The sequence below is a fragment of the Tauraco erythrolophus genome, chromosome 4, assembly GCF_009769465.1.
Source record: "Tauraco erythrolophus isolate bTauEry1 chromosome 4, bTauEry1.pri, whole genome shotgun sequence".
Classification (NCBI taxonomy): Eukaryota; Metazoa; Chordata; class Aves; order Musophagiformes; family Musophagidae; genus Tauraco; species Tauraco erythrolophus.
Genome location: NC_141468.1, coordinates 11,957,304 through 11,979,969, shown reverse-complemented (window position 1 = coordinate 11,979,969; position 22,666 = coordinate 11,957,304). Strand labels below are relative to the sequence as shown.

The 22,666-nt window shown below is 39.7% G+C and overlaps 1 protein-coding gene across 1 annotated transcript in view; it reads right to left on the bottom strand.

The window, feature by feature from the left end:
- Window positions 1-21,606, bottom strand: part of HGF (hepatocyte growth factor) — a 60,780-nt gene extending 39,174 nt beyond the window's left edge. The window contains exons 1-4 of the mRNA XM_086609859.1: window positions 21,531-21,606; window positions 7,424-7,589; window positions 2,561-2,673; window positions 1,851-1,965 (exon numbers count right to left, since the gene is read on the bottom strand). Of these exons, the coding sequence (XP_086465985.1) occupies window positions 1,851-1,965; window positions 2,561-2,673; window positions 7,424-7,589; window positions 21,531-21,606 (470 nt within the window). The remainder of the gene's footprint in view (window positions 1-1,850; window positions 1,966-2,560; window positions 2,674-7,423; window positions 7,590-21,530) is intronic.
- Between the last annotated feature and the right edge of the window lie 1,060 nt (window positions 21,607-22,666).

Sequence of the window (22,666 nt, the reverse complement as noted above, 5' to 3'; positions counted from 1 at the left end):
TTGTTAATTCCAAGCACAAGTTTAAAGCCTGAAGTTATTTAACTACTTCCTAGAAAGATAATGAAAAATCAGTAAGTACTTTTCTCCCTTGAATATGAAAAAGGGACGTATTTTCCAATGGTACTTTGTGATAATCAGATTATGAGAAAAACTGACCTAAAAATCTAAGCCTTTCACGCTAATAAGTTCCAAACACATCACTACTGTCTACTCCTTCCCATCTCTCTCATGTCTCTGATGATGAAATCACATTTTCTGATGTTGAAAAACAAAATTAGCATGCAGCCACCTCATTTATCCAGTGACCTTTTAAAAATTAAACTTATTGCACAAGGCAGGAGGAAAGTCATTCTCATAAAATTCATCATAGAAGAGTGGCTGTCCAAATGTATTAGATAAAGCTGTGTATACTGTACAGTAAAATGCAATTTAGTGATGATATATACTATCCAGACACTTTTTTTCTTTAATTGCATAAAGTCATATGCATATTATATAGAATAAATGCTCATTCTTTCTTAGGCTGTAATTATTGAGAATTCTTTCACTTCTAAAAGATGAAGATTGTATACTTAAATGTGTTGAGTCTCAAGAGACTATTGCTGTGGGAGCTGATGGTATTTATCGTACATTCACAGTTAAGAGTGGGTCTGGTCCCGCACTGAAAATCAGACACACTACCATCTATATTATAAGCAGTCAATTCCAGTCAAGTCCGAGCCTGAGGCTAAGCTTCGTAACACATCATAAGAGGAGAGAACCCAAGTATCCTTTGCCTTTGATGCTGTTCCAAGATATCATCTTGCACACTGAATAGACTTGGTCAGGACAGGACTGAGCAGTGTACAGTCCAGTTCCTCACTAGTAATTTCTAGCTTGGCTCCTCCTAAGCAAAGTGCTGATGTTAAAAGTCCAGAGCAAAAGGCAGCAATGTGGATAGGAAGCTTAAGGGTGAGAAGACACTTTGCTTTTGGCTCTTAAGGGCTTATTATCTAAATAGCTAAAGCCATTACTAAAAGGTTCAAAGAGAAATGGTCACAGGATAGACCACTACTTCATAGTCCTTTTGCTAGTTTCCAGCAACATTTGTTGTGGTTGAATGTGTTTTTATCACTGCTCTTACTGGCTTCAGTTTTTCACCTTCTTCTCTTTTCCTTAGCCAATATAGTTGAACTAAGTCTACTCTCAAGGTGTAGATATGGCCTCAATTTCTGTAAGTTAAGTGCTATGCTTGCTGTATCAGTCTGTAGTTACTGCTCATATGATCTGAAGGAAAGGATTTCAATAATCTGCTCGATCTTTTCCATGTATTTATTGCCTGGTCTAAGTGCTTTATAGAATTTAACATATTCTACAAATAATAGAGAATTAATAGTAACTACACAAAATATAGTAAGAGTAATTACATACTGATCGAATATATGGGCTAATATCCCTAGTATCCCTCACTTCCTAATAATGCTTTTTTAAAAATTACTTGCTTCCTGAGATTCGATTAGAAAACAGTGATAAACTTTCAGACCCCAGGCTGAAGTTATGCAGATGTTTTTTTTTCTGCCAGTAGCTAAGAAATCAAAAGGATATAAACAGCTAAAAAAAATGACACAGGGAAGGGATCCAGACACACAGGCTGGCATTAAGAGAGACCTCTTTAGAGAAAGCTCAAGAAGGTAGGGATTTTCTGGGATCTGGAGAGTGACATCTCTTGGGTAAAGGTAAGAATACACCCAAGAGATTTTGTTGTCTAAGGTCAGTTTTCTCATAAATTCTTTGTCTGCTTATAAGTCAAATCATACTTTATGGAAGCTGTCTGGGCACTATTCCCATTGTCTCTGCTCCTGAACTCTTACCTGTGCTCATGGGGGATCATTGAATTCCAGGCTTGACACTGGATACCACTTTTAGTAACAGATATCGTTCCTTTGTAGTCTGCTCCTTTTCCGATGATACAATTCCTGACATAGTCTATTGAAAGAAAATCCAAGAAAATTAAAGGTTTGGTTAATATATTTAAAATTAGACCTCATCATCTGTTTTCATACAAAAACAACGTATTTTTGATAGCCTTTAAATAATTATTCAAAATACTCTTTAATTGTCCATATACATTCTTGTCACTATATTTTTCAAAATATTGATCACTAACTTCCCAAAGAAAGTTAGTGAAAATGTTTCCAAAGTGTCTGATTGACCAAAAGTCCATATCTGAGGACTGAAGTCCCTCGCTCATTAATGAGGTAAATAAAAGTAATACTAAGTGAATAACAGTAACTCACACAACTGAGCTTTTAAGTAGTAAACTGAAATAGTACTTCAGAGTAGTACATATGATGGTAGGCAAATATGTAGGTTGGAAAACTGAGCAAGAGCAAGTATGTAGACAAACTTGCATTACAGTAAAACCAGGATATTTGTAAATAAAACTGTAGGAGGCAGCTTTCAGAATGCATAAAACCATTCCATGCTCAGGATGGTCCTACAGCCAAAAAGTCACTGACTGACCTCAGCTTTTTTCCCTCTCCATAGCTGGAAAAACAAAATCAGTAAATAAATCAGTTACCCTTCTTTTCATACAGATCAAACGCATGGTCTTGCTTCTTTCTCACACCATTTGTCAAGCTGTTGAATGATAACCAATGGCACCGTTTTGTAACTTTGTCATAAGCAAAGGCCCTGCAAAGAAAATCTGGATCATAAAAAAATCTCTGTGTGGTTTATAATAATGACACATTGCCTGACAAGGAGCATGCAATGACATCAGATTTATTTTTACTGGGAAAGTCGGAGAAATAATCCAAATTACCATTTAAACCCACAACTGTGCTGACAAGAACAAAGGAAAAAAGAAAATAAATTGATGTGGTCATTACATTAAATACCAGCTTGGTTGTTCACACTAATCTAAGAGTTTCCTTGTCATTAAAGATCTTTATTTTTAAAGTGAGATAAATGTGACTGAGACAGCATTTGTGTCCCCAGTTGTGCTACTTTCTTGGGGGGGGGGGAATCAAACAAAAACCCTCCTCTAAAACATCTTCTTTGCTGTGCTTACAATATGCCTCTGAAATAGTTAAGTATCTCACACTGAAGGCTTGAGGAAAATTCAAGCACAAGAAGTCTGTTTCTTGCCTAGAACAACAGAGTTGTTTAAAAACAAGATTATTTTTATTTTTATGAATAATCCAAACCGTGATAATGTACCTACAGCTTGTCCTTGCTTTGCTTTTGTTTTATTTTTTTCTCTTATTTTTAACTGCTTTTAAGGATAGAGTACAATGTGTGCTGAATTGAGTGGATTTTTCAGGGGTAAGAAAGACAAATGGAAAACAGAAGAGTAAAAAGACTTTCTTTCAATATTTTAAATGAAATGTGCAGACCTTTTTCTCCTAGCATCATTTTGAAAGGAAAATCCTTAACCACAGGTAAAATACTTCAAAGGATTTAAAAAACATAGCTGACTGCCTAGGCCAGGGCAGGAGTTATTCTAATAAGAAAAAAATATAATAAAAAAAATCTGAAACAAAACCAAAAAACACCACTGAAAATTCATTTTTCCTTAATTTCTCATTAGCATCACATAACAAATCAATGACATGATACTATTGTCTCTAGTCCACCACAAAGACTACATTTCTGTCAGTCATCCCAAATCTTCTGAGATATTTCATTCTGACCTGAGAAAGCATTTTAACACTACTTGATAATATCCAAAAGACACACAGATTTCCTACACTTTATCTATACTTTGGCCGTGCCATGTTCCTGAGCACTGCATCTCTCAACTCAAAGATCTTTGATCTTCATTTAATTCACCATACAAGATTTTCTGTGTAAGATCTTGTTGGCTTCAGTTAGAAATATTACAAGATCCTATCCAATCTCGCCATTCTTCTCTCTTTCAAACATCCTTTTCATTATCGTTTCCATCACCAAACAGATTTTTCATCCAACTGCTCTCTCTACTCTGTTGACTCCAAATGTTTCCAACCTGCTAACCTTCATCCTTCTGCCCTTGTTCAGCCTTCTGTTCTCTCCTGGCTAGTTCTCAAATATGAGTGTATCCAAGTGTCTCTAACTCCATCTTCACAAAAATATCCTTGACCTTTCCTGCCTTTCCAATTACATTCTCCTTTCCCCTCCTCCCTCCTAAAGAGGGAATGCAGAAATCACTGTTTACAAACATTTGTTTCAGTTTTGGCCTTTCAGTTGCCTTTTGGTTTCTTTCCAGTCTGGCTTCAGCCACTTCTGCACACAAAAGTTTCTAACAAGTTTTTCTTGGACCCAAATCTGGAGAGTTTTTACACTTCAAAAGTCAACATATTTAAGCAAATTCTTGGACTATCTTCTACTGATACTGCCGATCACAACAATTTTTGTTGTTGGTATTTGTACGGAGATAGTCAGTAGATTTTCTGATCAGACACTGGAATCCTGTAGCCTATACTGGAACCCCTTTCTGTGTAAATACAAAGACGTTCCAGAAGTTAAGCAGATAACAAAGGATAAGACAGGCACAGCTTTGTAGGTAAGGAAATGACATGTCTGCAAAATCATCTGCATAGTCAATAAAATAGTAATTATGTTATCTTTTTCTCATCCACAAGAAATGTCGTGGGAAAACCTGCAAGGATGTCTGAAGGGAAACAGTGAGTATAATGGGCTGAAAATCGTGGTGAAACAAAGGAATTAAGAACAGCTTAACAGCAGATTTAAAAAGCTGATAAGGAAGGCAGAAAATGATGCGCAGAGTTACAAAGTAAAAAAGACAAGGCAAGTGAATCTAAGGGGTTCTTTGATGGAGGATTTTAGGAATAGTGTTATGAAGAAGAAACAAGTCTAGACAAGGATCTTGAAATTCAGTTGGAAATTATCAAGATCCGTGAAAGCATGATAGCAAGGGAAAAGAGGGAAGATCCATTCTTAGAAGTGACATATATTAGCTCCAAGAGGTGTCAGTTAAAACCAGCAAGAATCAATGATTATCGAATATAATACTCACAATTTACTTGCAAGTGATACAGAAACTTACCATAAATAAATCAAAAGATCCCTTCATTTTTTTCCCCCAGAAAATAAGGAGTGACTGATGCTTTATAAGTCTGTAGTGCCTAGAATCTGCTACTTTACCACTTTCTGAAGGAAAAGAAACTGAACCCTTTTCCTGCTTGTGTACATCACAGGGCACAGACCCAGTGGTTTCTGCTCCCAGTGTTACAGTCATAATTATGTTACTAAGTATTTCTATATTATTTGATCTTAATACTTAAACAAATTGAGTTTGCATCAGAAAAAAAAAGAAAAACACATCAGTGCTGTGACCCAAGTGATGGATAATTGTTACATGGGTATGGAGCATCAGAATCAAGCCATGAAAATGTCAATAAACAAAGGAAAATTCAAGTTTTATATTTCAAGTATTCAAAATGTCATTTTCTGTTACTTCTCTCCTTATTTTAGAATGCTCCCACAGCAACAAATGAACTAATTGGTTTTAACTTAAGCCAGCAACAAATTTCACCTTGTAGTAACCATATGCTGGTATGAAGTTAAATACTGTAGATCCTAGGAATAAAAGGGAAATGTTAGTAATCACTGATTCCTTTAAAAGGGAACACATGTCAAATACGTGTTTACAGTAGCATCAAAGAACTATGCACACTACAACAGGACTCATCTGGGGCCAAATGGGAAACCACAAGAATGTTCCCAGATACAGAAAATCCCTCTTTCTTTGCTGCTTAGTGGTAGCACAGGCAAGACCCAACCAACTACACCTCTGTTGCTAGCCTTTCTTGCTAAAAAAGTGCAGGGGAAAATTGGAAATTCAGAGCACAAGTAGTCAGATTTGCAATTTATTTTCATCTTCAGTGCAAAATAGTTACATGACTGATGGTAATTCTGCTATTTGTGAGGAGGATTCTTCCAAACTGTGTTCTCCAAGTCCCCCATGGCTCCTCTATGTTGCTTTAATGACTGATTATGACAGAGAGAATTTGCCCCTTAATAAATCCATCAGACACTGTCCCAATACAAAAAAAAAATTTTCCCAAATGGGAAGGTTTTAAAAATTCAGAGAGATTCTAGATTATTAATGTAAAATATAATCTATGAATATATTAACCTACTTTTTATTTTCAGAACACAAAACATACCACCCAGAGCAGCTACAACTAGCTTGAGACAATTTTCCTAAGCAGATGTTGGAATACAGAATTGATATTTGCTTGGTATCATTCAGAATTTTTTTATGCTGTGAAATCTAATTTTCTAATACTCCTCACTGCTGACCATCAGAACTCAAGGATCTCTTGAATACAACCTGATCCACTTGGCAATGGTATCAGTGGAAGCTCTGCCAATAGGAAAAGGAGTGGCTTGTACCATGTGAAAAATACTAGTGCCTGGAAAATATTTTTTTGACAGAAATAAGTAAGATCTGCTCAGTGTTTACTTATATAAATAGTCAAAGTACAAAACAACACAAACTAGATCTTGCAACACTGAAATTAAAGGCTTAAAGAAGGATTAAATTACAGTCGAGGACGTTTTCTGCCAAGAAAGAGCTTTTGTTATCGCATTTGGTCTAGCTTTCATTATTTATGTTTCAAGACCAAGCTCCCATTTAGCCCAGTACTCACCAGTACAGAAGCCATCCATTCTCTCCAAGATTCTCCTGCACTCGTATCTTTTCATTTATTGCTAATGGTCTAGACTGAGAGAGGCCAGGGAGATAATTTAAGGCTAATACATGGGAAGAGTAATAGTGATTTGTTCAAAAAAATAGTAGAGAATATGTACAAGGCAGACAAGCAATCAGCTGCATGATGTGTTTCTAAGAGACAGCAGATGCTGAAGAATAGCTATCGTATACTTATAGTGATTGTGCAGCCCAGAAGATTTGATTCCATTGTTTCAGATTCGTAGTACTTGCCAGTGAACTTCAGCAGTGCATGTATCTGTGCTCCATGTGTGTGGTTCCATTGATTTCAGTGGGAGTAATGTGCAAAGAATGAAGACAGAATATGGTCTGAAGTGGTGCTGAAATACTGCAGCTGTGATGTATGACAATAACCATTTTATAAGAGACGTAAAAATCCCAGCAATGTTCACTGAACACTACAGTGCAGCACAAGTCATCCACATCTTAACATGACTGCATTTTTTCAACTATGTTATGGTAAAGATTACAGACTGAACAAGCTAAGAAGACAGAACAACTCATACAAAGCCTCAGAAAAGACTGACAGTCTCTGGACAGGTGGAACAAGATTATGGAAATCAAAAAGCACAATCTTTAGATTGTCCTCAGTACAAGCTACCATTGATGACAATTACAGACAGGCCTTTGGTCAAAGGGTGTTAAATAGGTTCCATGAGGTAAAAAAAAAAAAAAAGAAAAAAGAGAGAGAGTTATATAACTTACTTGCAAGTGAACGAAAGGCCTTTGTTCCTGCTGCATCTCTTGGCACATTGCTCAGTGGTATTTAAGAGCTTGGTTTTTACTTCCAGTGCTTTGTTTACTTTAATGAGCATCAACTCTCCTGTTTTTTTGAAGTCATGAAGAGGATTTCTCCTTTTTCCTTTAGCCTCTAAGAAAAAAGCAAAGAAAAAAAAAAAACAACAAAAAACCCACAACACTGTCAAGAAGAATGCTAAGATTAAAGATGGAATTAGATATGAATAACATTTATTAGGAACTATAGGAACACTGATAGCTAAAACATAGAGAAATTCACAAAAATAAGGTACAAGCAGATACTTGAGAATAACTGATTATTTTAGATGGTGATGTCCATTCTTAAAAACAGGAATGGTAGGAGTTATAGCAAATTTAATTTCAAATAAAGACTTACATAATGCTAGAAAATCATAGAATCATAGAATCATCTAGATTGGAAAAGACCTTGAAGATCATCAAGGGCAACCATTAACCTCGCACTGCCAAGTCCACCACTAAATCATGTCCCTAAGTACCACATCTACATATCTTTTAAATATCTCCAGGGACCATGACTCAACCACTTCCCTGGGCAGCCTGTTACAATATCTCACAACCCTTTCAGTGAAGAAATTTTTCCTAATATCCAGTCTAAACCTCCCATGGTGCAACTTGATGCCATTTCCTCTTGTCCTATTGCTTGTTACTTGAGAGAAGAGGCTGACACTCACCTCTTTACAACACCTTTCAGGTAGTTGCAGAGGGCAATAAGGTATCCCCTCAGAATTCTTTTCTCCAGGCCAAACAACCCCAGTTCCCTCAGCCGTTCCTCGTAAGACTTGTGCTCTAGACCCTTCACCACCTCTGTTGCTCTTCTTTCGACATGCTCCAGCACCTCAATGTCCTTCTGGTAGTGAGGGACAGAACTGAACAGTATTCAACACGTGGCCTCACCAGTGCCAAGCACAGGGGGACAATCACAGTCCTGCTGGCCACACTCTTTCTGATATAAGCCAGGATGCTAACGGCCTTCTTGGCCACCCGGGCACACTGCTGGTAAGAGGAAAGTTTTTCACCTTTTTAAAAATTTTTTCAGAACCCCCAAAATATGCCTGATATTAATAATCCAAGATCTTATCAATATTTCCATGAAAAACTCAAGTGAAAAAGGTGAGCAAAGGTCTTTTTTGGATGGACAAAGCATAGTTAGTCAGAAGGAAAAGTATATAAATGCCGTAGAGAATCATGATCTCAGTGTGATAAATCGCTCTTAAAACAACAAACTTTTTATCATAAATGGTGAAAAGAAGTGGAGCCTAGAAGTGACATGAAACAATCATTTGTCCTCCCTCTGCTCCAGTGAAGACGCAGTGTGAGTGTTGTGTCCAGTTTAGGTGTGACTGAATTAAAGGTGTTAGCCCACAGAAAAAAGGATGAGGGAAGGCAGAGGCCATAGCATGGAAATAGTCTACACTGTTGCAAAGATTTCTGCAGGAAGGAACACACTGATCGGGTTTCCATGTCTCTGTTCAAAGGCCCAGAGGAAGGAGTATGAAATTGAGCAGGGAAGACTGGCTAGAGATGTTTGGCAAGAGGAAAACTCTCTCATTTTTGCAAGAAAACCCACAATTTTCTCCATATGTATGTATATGTTTGGGTTTTTTCCATAGAAACCAATCTGCCAGTGTAGGCTGCTACATCATCAGTGAAGGCAGATGAGTACCTCTGCAGAGTGAATCTCCCTATTCTGACAGATGAATGATACAGAGAGGATAAAATGCCCTTTGGATCTATTTCTTCTATTTCACTCAATGATCTCAGATGATATTTTTGGATTAGATGGTTAACCCAGGTACGGTTAGGTGAATGAGTAGCTCTTTAATTTACAAAGCAGGTAATAGTATTTTTCGTAACTTCTTTCCATGTGACTGTTTTCAGAGCTGTCCTCATTTTTCTGAATGGAATCTGACATAATGATAGAACACGAATGCTCGGTATCAATTTACTGAGTTTTGCCAGAGTCTTTCAAGTATATGAAGCCTCAGCCTCGTGCTCAGTTATCCTGAACAGATGATTCCTCATGCAAGTGCAGAGTGCACTTAGGTCAGTAAATTTCTCCTTGGCGCACCCTGTACAGAAGCTCAGAATAACTCTGTAAATTGTAATAGCTGAGGCTCTGAAGGAGTCCCTATCAACTCCACATTTCGCGAAGCCAAAGAGGACTTAAGGGTGTTCCCTCTGCAGAACTTCCTGATCATTAAGTGAGCTCACATTTTCAGTGGATTCAGCTAAATCACACCTCTCAGTGGTGAATTTTCACTAAGACACCTAAAAATACACCAAAGATATTTAAATTAGATTTCATCAATCTTCAGCCTTTAAAAAAAAAAAAAAAAAGAAAATCAAAGGAGTGGAATATCTATGCTGCAATGTCCCTATAAGGTAATCTTCTCCCCATCCTACTCTCCTTTTTGAACTGCTGAAGGTGAACTATGCTGTTCCTCTGCACTTAATAGCTCACAGTTTTAATTCCAACTACAAACATTTTCAGAAAAAAAAAATCATTTACCTCCAAATCCATGTTATTATTATATGAAGAAGCTTTTGATTAAAAGATTGAATATTGATATTTTGGTGTTGTGTTAGGGACTCATATCAGCTCTCTTAAACACTTTCAGCCCTTGTGTTTGTGAGTGCACAAGCACCCAAAATAGATCATTATGTGTAGGGAAATGCTGTGAGGACACTCTTGCCTTGAGTATCAGCACCCAGTTACTGGAAGCTATTTTGTCTTAACTGAAGCTGCTTTATATTTTCCTGTACCTGTAATAGAGCCAAAGAGCTGCAAAAAGGATTGCATCTGCTCTTTAAGACAACCACAGAAAAACAAGTCTTCTGTAAAGCTTTTGTGGTAAATTTCTCAATCTATTATCTTACAAGACATATTTGTTAGTCTTATAAAGTCTCAGACAAGACTTTTATGTCAAATGGAGGTAAGAATCTGTTAAGAAATATCAAAGTATTTTCTTTCAGTTACTAATGCTAGCATTTCCCATCTACTGATAAGTGTCATTATCTTAATTCCCAATGATAACAGCTTCTTAAACTCACCAGCTAGCATGCAAGAATATGGTTTAAAAAAATCAAGAAATTCTGTTCTGCCTGAAAAATATGGTTCACAGTTCTGCTTTTTTTTTTCTTCTTTTCCTAGCAGTTGTCCAAAGAGGATTATGGGTTTGATCTTGCATTTAGCAATTCATAATAGCCTGATTTACTTTAGCTTTCAAACAACAACATTCTATGACTTGCCTATAATCCAAAAGGCAAAGGGCCAAATGCATCTGTGGTGTGACTGTTAGAACCATCAGAATAACACAAAGCATTACTTTTACAACTCTAACAACAAAATAAATAAAAATAATTGAGCCTTTTTACTTCAAATTAGGTGGGTTTATTGTTAAAATCTTAAATCAAATAATGCCCTAGAAAAGTTTTACATTAAAGATTATCATTCAATATGTTACAACTAATGTTATTAATTTGCGATTGTCACTCATTTCAGTTTCCTAAACTTTGATTAATCAGGACTCTTGGCTGGTTTTGTGGGCCATGTCTTCTAATGTTTCTTGTAGTTGAGTATCATATTACTAAGGAAGTCTGACATTCCACTTAAATTTGAAAATAATAGTAGCTGATTCAAATACAAAAGAATCCAGTCAAATATGAATCAATATTTTTTTTTCTTCAATAGAAACAACCACATACTGAAAATATTTCTTCAGTCAACTTAAAAAATTGCTCAAAAGGGTGAGAGTGGTGCCTCTTTCTATTTCTTAACATGGTAGCAACCTTGGTTGAACAGAAAAAAGAAGAGGTCAGCCAGCTCAAGGAAATGGGAACTACCACATGTGCTCTAGTAGGATGTAGCATTGGACAAGTACTCCACGACCTCATTTGGAATTTCCACATTGTCTCCTCTGGAGCACTTCTGTTTTCATAAAATGCTTTAAATATCTACTGAAGAAAAGATGTTCCTCACAGTGAAAGACATTTACCTGGGAGATACAAGAACCCAGCTCTGAGTTCCCTTATGACCTTTTTCATATTAGGTTTCTGTATAATCTTCTCAGATACAAAGGTTTAACTGAGACTGCTCAAACTGTAGAGCATCTGAGAGAAAACATTTACAACAAAACCTTTTCTTGGAGTAGTTCAGTCCATGCCAAATCAACAATCAGAGATAAAGAAAATTATCATTCTGCAGCATTTTGCTGATAAAACTCACTAAGAGGTTCCAGTACCTGTATTTTAGAACTTCCCTAGTGGTAATTTTAATTATATTTATGCAAAAGAGAACCAGTAAACCAACTGAGAGTATGAATACCATAATATTCAATATCATAGATATTAAGACATTTTCTTGATTAACAAGAGAAAGACGTTTGAATCAGCAAAGGTGCTCGTATTTTGATCTCTCCCACTCTGAGATATTTTCTAACCATTGGGTTAATGGAAAAATGGCAGCAAAGTGACTTCCTTTTTCTCTTCAGGCCCTGTGTCCCACACAAAAAAGGGCTTTGGGCTCCCATACTATTACATCACTCTGTCCTGAAACAAATTGATTATGTTCTAGATCTGAATTCCAAATTCACACCTTGCAGAAAAGAGTAAGTCTGATGCTGAGCTATATAGGAGTCAAGAAATTCAATATAAATTGGGTTTCAGGCCATTAAGAGTTCAAATACCTAAGCAAGTCAGTTTTCAGACTCTCAGGTTTTAGTCTGACCACAAGAAGGATTTGGTTTTGCATTAGCTGTTTAAAAGTAAAAAATTAATATAGCCAATATGATACTATTGTTGTGATAATCAAAATAGCATACAAGACATAACAGGCCTAAAGATCGCCTTCGCCCACTCTAATGAGATCCCACCACTACTTGTATTGTCTACAGCAAAATTTTACAATGAAATTGTCTGACTTTATTTACTTCATTGTTAATGTCTCTCTCTTTCCTCTGCCAGTCCAGCTTTTTCTAATATAGATGTATATTTAGGCTTAGGAGTTACAGCCTTACAGAGTACAACTGGACCGTACCAACTGTCTTCCTAGAAAAATCTCCACTTTTATGGACTTGACATAGACTCTATGAAGCTTTTATTAAACAGGAGTTATGATCCATTCAGCATGTCAGCTTCCAGGGATTCCAAGTTTCACTCTGATCTATGCAATAGTTTGTGCTTTCTTAAAGAAACACATCATGAAGTCTTGTGATAATGTGAGAAGCTTCATTCCTTTCACTTCTAATTTTGCATCCCCCTTTGTTATACAGAACAAACACATCAAAACTCAACACCAAATTTTCCAGACGAGAGGAGAAATACATTTAAATTGAATGTTTATATTTAAATCAGGATTCTTAATGAAATCTTGATGGTTTAGTACGGAGTTTTATTCCCTTATTCAGCTTGTTTATACTTGCAGAACTTCAGCATTTTACTAAGTAGTTATTTGGGGGTTTTGTGCTAAACTTTCAACTGTCTGGAGTAATCAAAAAAAATTTTTCTATTATCATAGTTACTGATGTATGTAAGATGGACACAGGTCTTCATATGATAGATAGATAAAGATCTTTTATAATTTTCAGTTTTGAAAAAAACATAGACAGTCACATAATAGCACCACTGTTCATTATGTTTGTTAGATGTCAAAGATAAACTAAATCTTTGGAAAAAATAAAAATCAAGAAAGTGAAGGTTCCTAAATTCCTTAGGCTGGAAGATACTGTCAGAGAACTACAGGAATTAACTGCAGTCCTTCGAAATAGCGCAATGAAATGCAAAATAAAATGGCACCTGAAGATTCAAAATATATTCCAGTAAAGAAAAATGGTCATATAAAGTAACACAACTATTTCAGAAATACAGAAAAGATATAGCCCTGTTCTTTAGTATCAATCAGCATTTTAGATTTCTATTTAATGCTTTGTGTCACGTTTTTAATGGAACGAAGTCATTTTAACTGGAGCAGTTAACAGACAGACTAATAAGACATCAAATTATTTGTGTTATAACTAATATAACTAATAACCAGGTCAGAATGTCAAAATGAGATTAGCTGTTAACTTAATTTTGCAAAGAATCATCACTGCAAGCCAAAGTAAACTGGATTTCCCCCATGAGCTAGGAAAAAAAAAAAAAAAGAGATATGAATTTCATGTGACTTGAAGGAAAAAAACAATCAGAAATCTGCAATCATATAAAAGACCTTAAAAAAAAAGGAAGTAAAGAAAAACAGACTAACCCTAAACACATCTGAAATAAATGCAGGAAAGCACAGTTCCACACAATAAATGTAGCAAACATTTTATCAGAGAATACCATACTCAACAAAAATCGTATGGTAACACCTAAGGAAAGGTATTCATAAGTATGTATCTGAATAAAAAAAACCAACAAAACCAAGCAAATGTTAGATCTCAACCAAATGTACAAAGCAAAATTCTGCAAAACCATGGATTATCACAGAAATGTCAGAAAATATTCTTCATAAAAGATATCAAAGCTGAGTGCTTATCTCAGTATAAATAGTGACATTTTAATATGAAAATAAGAAATACAGTATGTTCAATTGTATGCATAAAATTGCATTTGGCAAAGCTTCTATACGAAGACAAATCAATGAGTAGGGTTTGAAATAAAGCAATAGTTCTCAGCATACTTGGGTTGAAGAACAGTATGTAAATGCAGTGAGGTGTTTAACTTATCTATAAAATATGGTTCATAAAAATATGAATTTAGTTAAATTCAATGATGTATTTCCAACACATTGCTTTTCAAAAGATATAAAACATCAAGGGTGAATTCCATATTAGTGCAAGGCCCAGTACGACAGTGCAAATATACTGGCTTCATTAAGAAAAAAAAAACCAAAACTTGACCAGATGGTGAAAGTACATATTACTAAATGATTCCAGACACCACATGCTTAAGTTAACAGTATACTTGTAGTAATAAAAGAAAAAACGTTGAAGGTGAAAGCTGACACTAAAATCATTAATAGTCATCAAACTATTGTTATCTATAAGAATAGTTAGCAAGCACTTTTTAACCAAATGTATTCAAGGCAGTTTTCTCTCTTAAAGCAAGTCCTAACAGAGTCACTTTGATAAACAGAACTAAAGCTCAGCACTTTTAACTTACTTTTAACTTAACTTTCATTTACTTTGATTTCTTCTCATGCCTGTTTCAGTACCAGAAATGCCCAGATTCCTGGCTAGAATGCAAAAAAGTGAACATCTTTTCCAAATGACTTCTCATTTGGAAAAAAACAAAGAAAAAAGAAAGAAAGATCAACATAATGAGAAACTTAAAGGATTCTGAAATGAGCCCAATAAAAGAACTTTGTAGATTGAATAGACTCAGATGCCAGGTTAAGATTAACATGGTTATTTATGTAAGACAGTAATTTGGCGTGCAAGATGTTTACCAACCATACGCATAAAAACTGCAGTCAGCAGATGGAAAGTCACCAAAATGAAGCCAACTGTCCAAGGAGGCATCTCGAGCTTGCCACAATTGAACAGTTTCTCAGAAAGGTATCTGGAAAATTATGTGATTATTTTAACTTCTGAAATTAATTTTCTTGGCAAAAGAGCCATCATGGAAAAAAAATCTACAAGTTTTAGAAAGTAGCTTGAAATATACAATGTAGAGATATTTTTTTTCCTTATTTTTACATTGGCTTTCAGTCTAGCTGTTAGACTCAGGAAATGCAAAAATGTATTTCTTTTTGGCTTTGCATTGCATATTACCACTCACAGACACAACCCCATGCACGCATACCCCTTGTTAGCAGCTGCAAAGATTGCCGTGTTACTTGGAACCCAACTTCATGTTTATGCTAAGTCCGGCCTTTGTAACTCTCTCCTATGGTGAGCGTGAAAGACCAAGAAGCTAAGGATAATGCTAACAACTGATAGTATATTCTAAAATTGGATGGTAGATGCGAAAGGACAGCTTTTTTTCTTCCAGGAAAAGGTTATCTGCTCAGCAGGATGCTGAGACCCATTGGCAGAAACAAATGTTCTGCAGTTTGTACTCTGACTTGCTGTATCTAACTTCTGGCTAAATTACTGAAAGGAGTTTCCCCTGTAAGATTTGTCTTCTTATGCATTTTGCACAAGAATTAAATCCCTACCATTTGGTATTGCATTCCACAATCTTTACAAGCATTTGTTGTGTCCTCCAAGGCACCCAGCACGTTGTGCGCTTCTTTGGCGACAGGGTCTCAGCTGCTGCTGAGGACCTCCAGGCATGGAGTGGAGGGGAAAGAGAAAAACACGGGTGGGCAGGGCAGGGATTTGGGTAAAACAAAGAGCGATCGACTGTTGAGGGCAGCAAACCAGCCCCTGTGAGAAGTGATGAGAGCCTTGCTACATGTTGTATACATAAAAACAGTACTGCCAGCCAAGGCTGAGAGTCACAGGAAAAGCTGGAGCTGAAAGGAGATGGATGGAGCAGCCAGTCTCCAGCTGCGCCAGCAGCACCGAAGACTGCCAGGCATGGCCGGGCTCATCAGACAGCTCAAGGGTGGAGACCCACAAGCCATTGAAAAGTTCTGGAGCTGGATTTTGCCAACACATCTGACTAATCTGGAGTATGTTCCCGGCTCTGCTCTGCCGCAGTGCTGCTTTACATATAGGTACTAACCACATTCAGGAACAGCTCTACTGTCCTCTAAGGGCACTGCCAAAAAAAAACTACAGAAAAAAAATGAGATAACAGCGAGGATGTCTCACCCCTTCCCAGTTCTTTGTAGTTGCCATATGAGCTGGGTTTATGTGATGGGGTTTTGGTAGCACAGGAGGGTCTTCAGAAATGGCCTCTGTAAGCAGCTGCGAAAAGCTTCTCTGGCTCCCAAACTGATGGAACTGGCCTCTGGACAGGTTGGACCCGCATCCCCTCGGGCCAGGGCAGAGTCAATCAGCGCCTCTGTGATTGCCCTATTTATATCAGGGACAAAGGAGCCTGAACTGGGCTGGACCCACACTGAAGAGAGAGGGGAGGCGGGGGGCTGGCACCCGGTATCCTAGGCAGGCGGCTGCCTGTGCGGGGCCTCCACTACGCAACTGGAGATGGCCATAGCAGTGTGGCTTGGAGGGTTCCGAAGCGCCCCGCTCCCTGGGCACCCGCTGGGAGGAGTTTGTCCTTCCGGGATGGCCGAGGTTCATTGGGCCCAGCATGGCTGCAGCAGAGAGAGGACTGAGACCTGAGAGAAACAGCTACCAGACACCAAGGACAGCGAAGATGAAGCAGGACATGTGTCGGAGCTGAGATTCCCCTGCAGCCCGTGGTGAGATGTGGGGCATCCCCACTGTCACCTGTAGAGATTAATGGTGGAGCAGAGAGACCCACCCACAGCCCGTGGAGAACCCCACGCTGGAGCGGAGATGCCTGTGCCTGAAGGAGGTCATAGAGAATGGTCTGCATTTGCTGCTGGAGACTGACAATGAGGTGGAGAGGCATCTGAAGCCCATGGAGAACCCTATACCAGAGCGAGTGGCAGCTCCCTAAGAACCTGTGACTCTGTGGCAAAAGCCCGTGACAGAGCAATCTGATAGGTAAGGATTGCATCCTGTGGGAAGGACTCACATTGGAGAAGTCTGTGGACTGTCCCGTGAGGAAGGGATCCATTGGAGCAGGGGAAACGACTGTAGGGAGTCCTCCTCCTTTAAGAAAGGAAAGGAGCAGCAGAAACAACATGGGATGAACTGACCTGCAGCTCTCCATACCGGTGAGGGAGGAGGTAGAGCTGGGAAGAAGAGGGGTGGGGGGGAGGTGTTTTTAAGATCTAGCTTTGTTTGTTAATGAACTAAACTAATTTGTCCCCAAGCTAAGCCCTGTTTTGCCAGGGGTTGGTGGATGATCCCTCCTTGTTCTCATCTCAACCCTCAGGACTTTGGTTACATTTTTCTCCTCTCCACCTCACTGAGGGGAGGAGTGAGTGAGCGGCTGAGTGGTGACTGAGCTGCCTCTGGGCTAAACCACGACACCGACACCATACTTCCCCACTGCAGGGTACAAGCGTTGCTCACGTGATGCTAATTCTCCTACTACTCATGCTTCTCAATCAAGCATGGAGATCGATCCTTTTTCACCTCCCTGATGCCTTGTAGCCTCTGCCCTTCAACCCCCCGCCTCAGCACTGATGGAGAGAAAGTGAAATTCCAACACTCACCCAGTACAAGTAATTGCAAAACGTTCGGGGCAATCTCTCTTCTCCACATATAGCTTTTACCCATCAAGAGGCCCAGTTATCCTGCTTTCAAATCTCCTTGGAAGAGTTCGAAATGCTTAAGTGGCAAACTAATGTTCAGCGTAAAGATCCAAAGGGGAGATATTACGCTTTCAGAGGGAGACTGCACATTTCCCTTCCAACCCTGGCCTCAACTGAAGTATTACAATAATGACAGATGAGCTCCTCCAATAAGAGACTTTCCTTTCCTTGACTTCAGTGTATAATTTTTCAGAGTTTTATGCAACATTTTAATCTCTTGTCTTTCAACTCTATACTCTCCTGCTATGTTGCTTATGAAAATGGCATTAATAGAAACAGAAAATCTGTTAAGCAGGGTAAATGCTGTATTACATGTGAGAGCAAAACAAGCAGCCCCTGGCACTGAGCACCAAAAGGATTCCATTAAACAGAAGGAATACAGTCTTCCAACTGGCAAAGTATCATTTCACTTTGTTGACAGTGTATAGTATAATGATTATCTACAGCTGGGATGGGGAAGTATAAATCACATTAAATTTTTAAAATATACTTAGCTATGTAGACCACAGGAATACACAACATTCATGCATCGATTATGGTTATGGGATTTTATTTTATTTTTTTCTAAGCAATAGTTATTTATAGGAACTAAGCGCAACTCCCACGTCTTCATTAGCAACTGCTTCAGATCATCCAAACTACAGAAAGTGCTGAGAAATTTGAATGAACACTCTTGGCTGATAGTCTTTTCACAGAAATATATATCTTAAATTTAAATAAATCTTTAACATTCTTTTTTTTTTTGCAATATACCAATCTACTTTTTGCTTTGATTAAAAAGTCATTTTTAGTTTCTCTCCAGTAGCATTATTAAGGAGATACTGTCTAAGAATACTGAATAATAAGAATATCTGAACAAGAAAGAAAGCTCTCTGATAATTAGCTACAGATTAATTTCTTTGTGCAAGTGCCAGAGACTTACAGAATATTGATAATGACTAGGCGAGTAGTCTAGAGAAACTTTGCACATTTATCTTTCACCAATCACCGTCTTATCTTTTATATATTAAAAAGAACCTCAGAAATTGATAGTGCAGACAGCTTGCTGACATGAAAATTTCTCAGTGTTTTCTTCACCCTCCTTTTTCTTTACCCATTAATATAACCCAACATGGATTAGTCTGCAAACTTGGCGACACAGGACTTTGTCTTCCCACAGAACTTAGGACATGGGATTCCAAACCTAAACAACCCATTCACAGAAGAAATAACATTCATTATTAGGTACAGTTAAAATCAGCTTTGACCGAATTGTAATAGAAAAGTATGGACACGCATTAGTGAAAGACTTCTTTTTTTCCTATTTTTAAATTCTGTTTTCATCACTTTGCTTGTTTTTCATATATATAAAAATAATAAATATGTAGGCAAATATTAATCTTTCTTAAAAACATCCTAATAAAAAGAATTCAACATCCTGTAAAAAGATACCGTGTCTGTTTAGAAAGAAATTGATATATTTTCAGAAAGAAATGGCACAACTTCCCCTTGCTTAGATTATAAAAATCCAGACACTAGTGTTGAAGATCATGTATTTTTAAAAAGCAAGGTAAGCACAATGGCAACATGTGGTAAGAGTCCTCTTTCTTGCCCATAAGGCAAACAATAGGTTTGATTAATATTAAGGCGGGTGGGGGAGGAAAGTTAAGAAAGTGAGGGTTGCCAAGAAACTGTCACTATGAACGCTGGCCAGAAAACAAGTTCTACTCTGTGAAATTCTAAAGTTTTGGAAATCTGATTTTCCTCCACATCAAGATGAACCATCCACTCTTAAACTGGAGAACCCATTGGTTAGGGCACAACCCTGACAGAGAGTCTACTGATACTGGCAGTGTTGAGGCTGTCTTTCAGTCTCTCCTGTTGGAATATTAGATTAATCTATCTAATTGAGCTAATATCCATTGAGCTTGGTAAACTACAGACCAGCACTAAGAGCCTACAGTCAAGGTGGACAAGGACTTTCCGTCATTCAAGAAAAGTGTCCTGACTAGAAAGAGAGTAAGCATGACCTATGTTCTTAGGAACTTGACTATAGACCAGTTTTTGTATCTTAGGCCCATGAAATAATGTTGGGGGGACTGTGTGTGTTTTTTGTCTTTTTTTTGTCAAACTAGCCCATCAATTGATGAGCTTCTGCTCACAAGTGAGGGTTTCTCAACAGCAGGTACCATAAGCTATTGTGAATGTCTCCTGCTGCAAATTGCTCTTTCATTTAATTTGGGGGAACCACGCCAAAAGAAAGTTTTTGTTTAAAAGGAATTATTTTTGTGAAAAGTTTTGATGGGTCAGCATTTTCCAGTAAAAAAAATATGTTTCCTCAGAAAATTCCTAACCAGCTCTAGTCATCACTTTTCAGAGAGGTCATTTCAAAATGGAAATTGGCAATATACATGGAAAAGGAGTTCAGAAAAGTGTAGTAGCATAGTGTTGTATCTCTGCATCACCTGCTAAGAATGCCCACATAAACAAAATCATCACTGAGCAGACTGAGTGCAGGAGCTCTGGTGAGATGTTCAGCATCCTACAGAACCACGCTCTTACTGTAGGGGAAGAATGACAGGTTTTACTGCACGTGATGCTGCCAGTCTTTTTGTGACTTTCCCTCCTATCACAAAATATTCCACTTTTAATTTCGATTTCAAAATACTTATTATTTTTAACTAAAGAAATGTACTTATGTCTTGGAAGCCATCAACATCACTTGCCATGCACGTTGCCTGATGCCCTCAGACCTTGCTCCAGGACCCAGACACTGTGTGCGCCTGCCCTTGCTCTGCCCGCTCCTGGCAGATCCTTTCCCTGAATTGTGGCTGTCTTTTGTTTCTGTCTGTGCAAAGGTCTGACCCGAACAATGCTGGTGGAAGGAAGGAAGGAAAGGTTTGTAGAAACCTTTGCAAACTTTTTTTTTTGCCTTAAACGTCTCCCCAGAGGGCCAATAGAAGCATGGAATTAGGTCTTCAGATATCCAGTCCAAGGGGGACACTTCAGGAAAGAAATTCAGCTAAAGAGCTTCCAGCACTTGATTACTTATTGTTTGTTCCTTCCTCCCCCCCCCCCTCCTCCCGGATTTCATCGGGAACGTCTAATGAAATTACAAGTATTTCAGTCTGGAAATGGCATGTTCATGCTGCTGAACTTCAGCAAGGATGTCTCCTTTCACCAACGTACTCTCCTGCGTTTTGGATACTCCTTGTCAACTTCTGTCATTTAACGTTTATTCTACCACTTGGAAATTAAGGACGCAGGTTTCCTCATGTCCTGATAAAGGCAGGGAGCACCTATGGGCAATGACGAGATTTCCTTCTCCCGCTCTCAGCGTCCCCCCGTCCCGAGCGAGCCCCCGGTGCCTCTTCACCCGGGGAGGAGGTGGTGGGAAGCAGCGACCTCCCCGCAAACCGCCCGAACGTGCCGTGTCTCCCCACAAACGCCCTGCCCCAGGCGGAGCGCGGCTTGTCCCGACCCGCTGCGCTGCGCTGCGCAGCGCTCCGCAGCCCTCCTCGGGCTGGGCGGGCACCGGCACCCGGCTCACCTCAGCCCCCGCCCGGCCGCGGGGCGAGGTGCCCGCCCCGACGAGCAGGTAGGAGACGACGGGCGCTGGAGGTGGCGGCCGCTCCCCGCCTGCCCCACCTGCGGGGGGGTGCGCCCGGTGCACCGCCCCGAGCAACCCACCTTCGCCGCGGCGGGGAGAGGGAGAGGGAAAAGGATGCAGCTGTGAGGTGGAGAGGGGGTCGCTAGGGAAGTGGTAGGAAAACTAACCTGCCGCAGGGATGGTGATGGGAAGCAGCAGCAGCTGGTGGAGCAGCAAGGCTGGCAGGAGTTGGGTGGCCCACATGGTGCTGGCGGCCCCCCCGGCGGCTGGCGGGGAGGAGAAGAGGAGATGGCTCCTCGGAAGGACCCTGTGCACAGCCGGTCACTAGAGGAGGCAGAGTGAACGGAGCTGCTTTTTATTGCGATGATCTAAGTTTGTTGTGTGATGATTAACTGGAAAGATCTGGGTCCCAACTCCCTCTTACGGTAAGAACTGTTTAACAACATCCCCTCACTGCCTCTTCTCCTCCTCCCCTCCCCAGGAGCTGCCTCCCCTCCGCCCCGCAGCCAGCCCAGGGAGAGGGCTCCCACCGCCTCATCCCTCCCTCCATCCTTCTCTCCCTCCTTCCCCCCCCCCGCCTCCCCACCCCCCCCCCCCCCCCCCCCCCCCCGCCACCTCCCTCCCTCCCTCCCTCCCTCCCTTCCTCCCTCCCTCCCTTCCTTAGGGGCTCCGGAGAAGCAGCCGAGCTCTTGCCCCGGGGCTCGTGGCTGCATAGCCCCCGGGAGCCTCCCCCAGCCTCTCCTGGCTCCCCAGCCCCCTTGGCCCTCTCACTGGCAGCCAGTACAAACCTCTCCCTCCTTGCAGACATTTCCCTCACAACCTTCCCCTTTCTCCACCTGCCCCTCGACCCCATCCCCAGGCAGCACCCTCATCCATAGCGCTTCAGCAGGACTCCCCCACTCCATGGCCAGGGACAAGGCAAGGCCATTTTCTCAGCAAGGAAACGTCTTTCTCCGACCTGCCCATGGCTGCCCCTGGCCACCAGCCTGGCCTTTCCATCACCCTCTTTGGCCATCAGACAAATGCCACTTCCCCAAAATTGTGGCGACTCTGGGGAATCTAAAGGTCAAGTATCAGCTGGCTGGCGTCACTCCACGGAGACAAGCCTCAGTCCGAAGCAAGTCCTGATCTTCCTTCTGTCACAGGCAAAGTGGTTGTAATTCTTCTATTGCACTTCATTTTAACCTCGTGGAAGCAACAGCATTGGTTTTTGTTTAAAGTCATGAGACCAGCCTTCGTGACACGCGAGTGTTCAAAAATAAACACTTCAGGAAAAGTTCTGCTTTAATTTAAACTGTTCCTT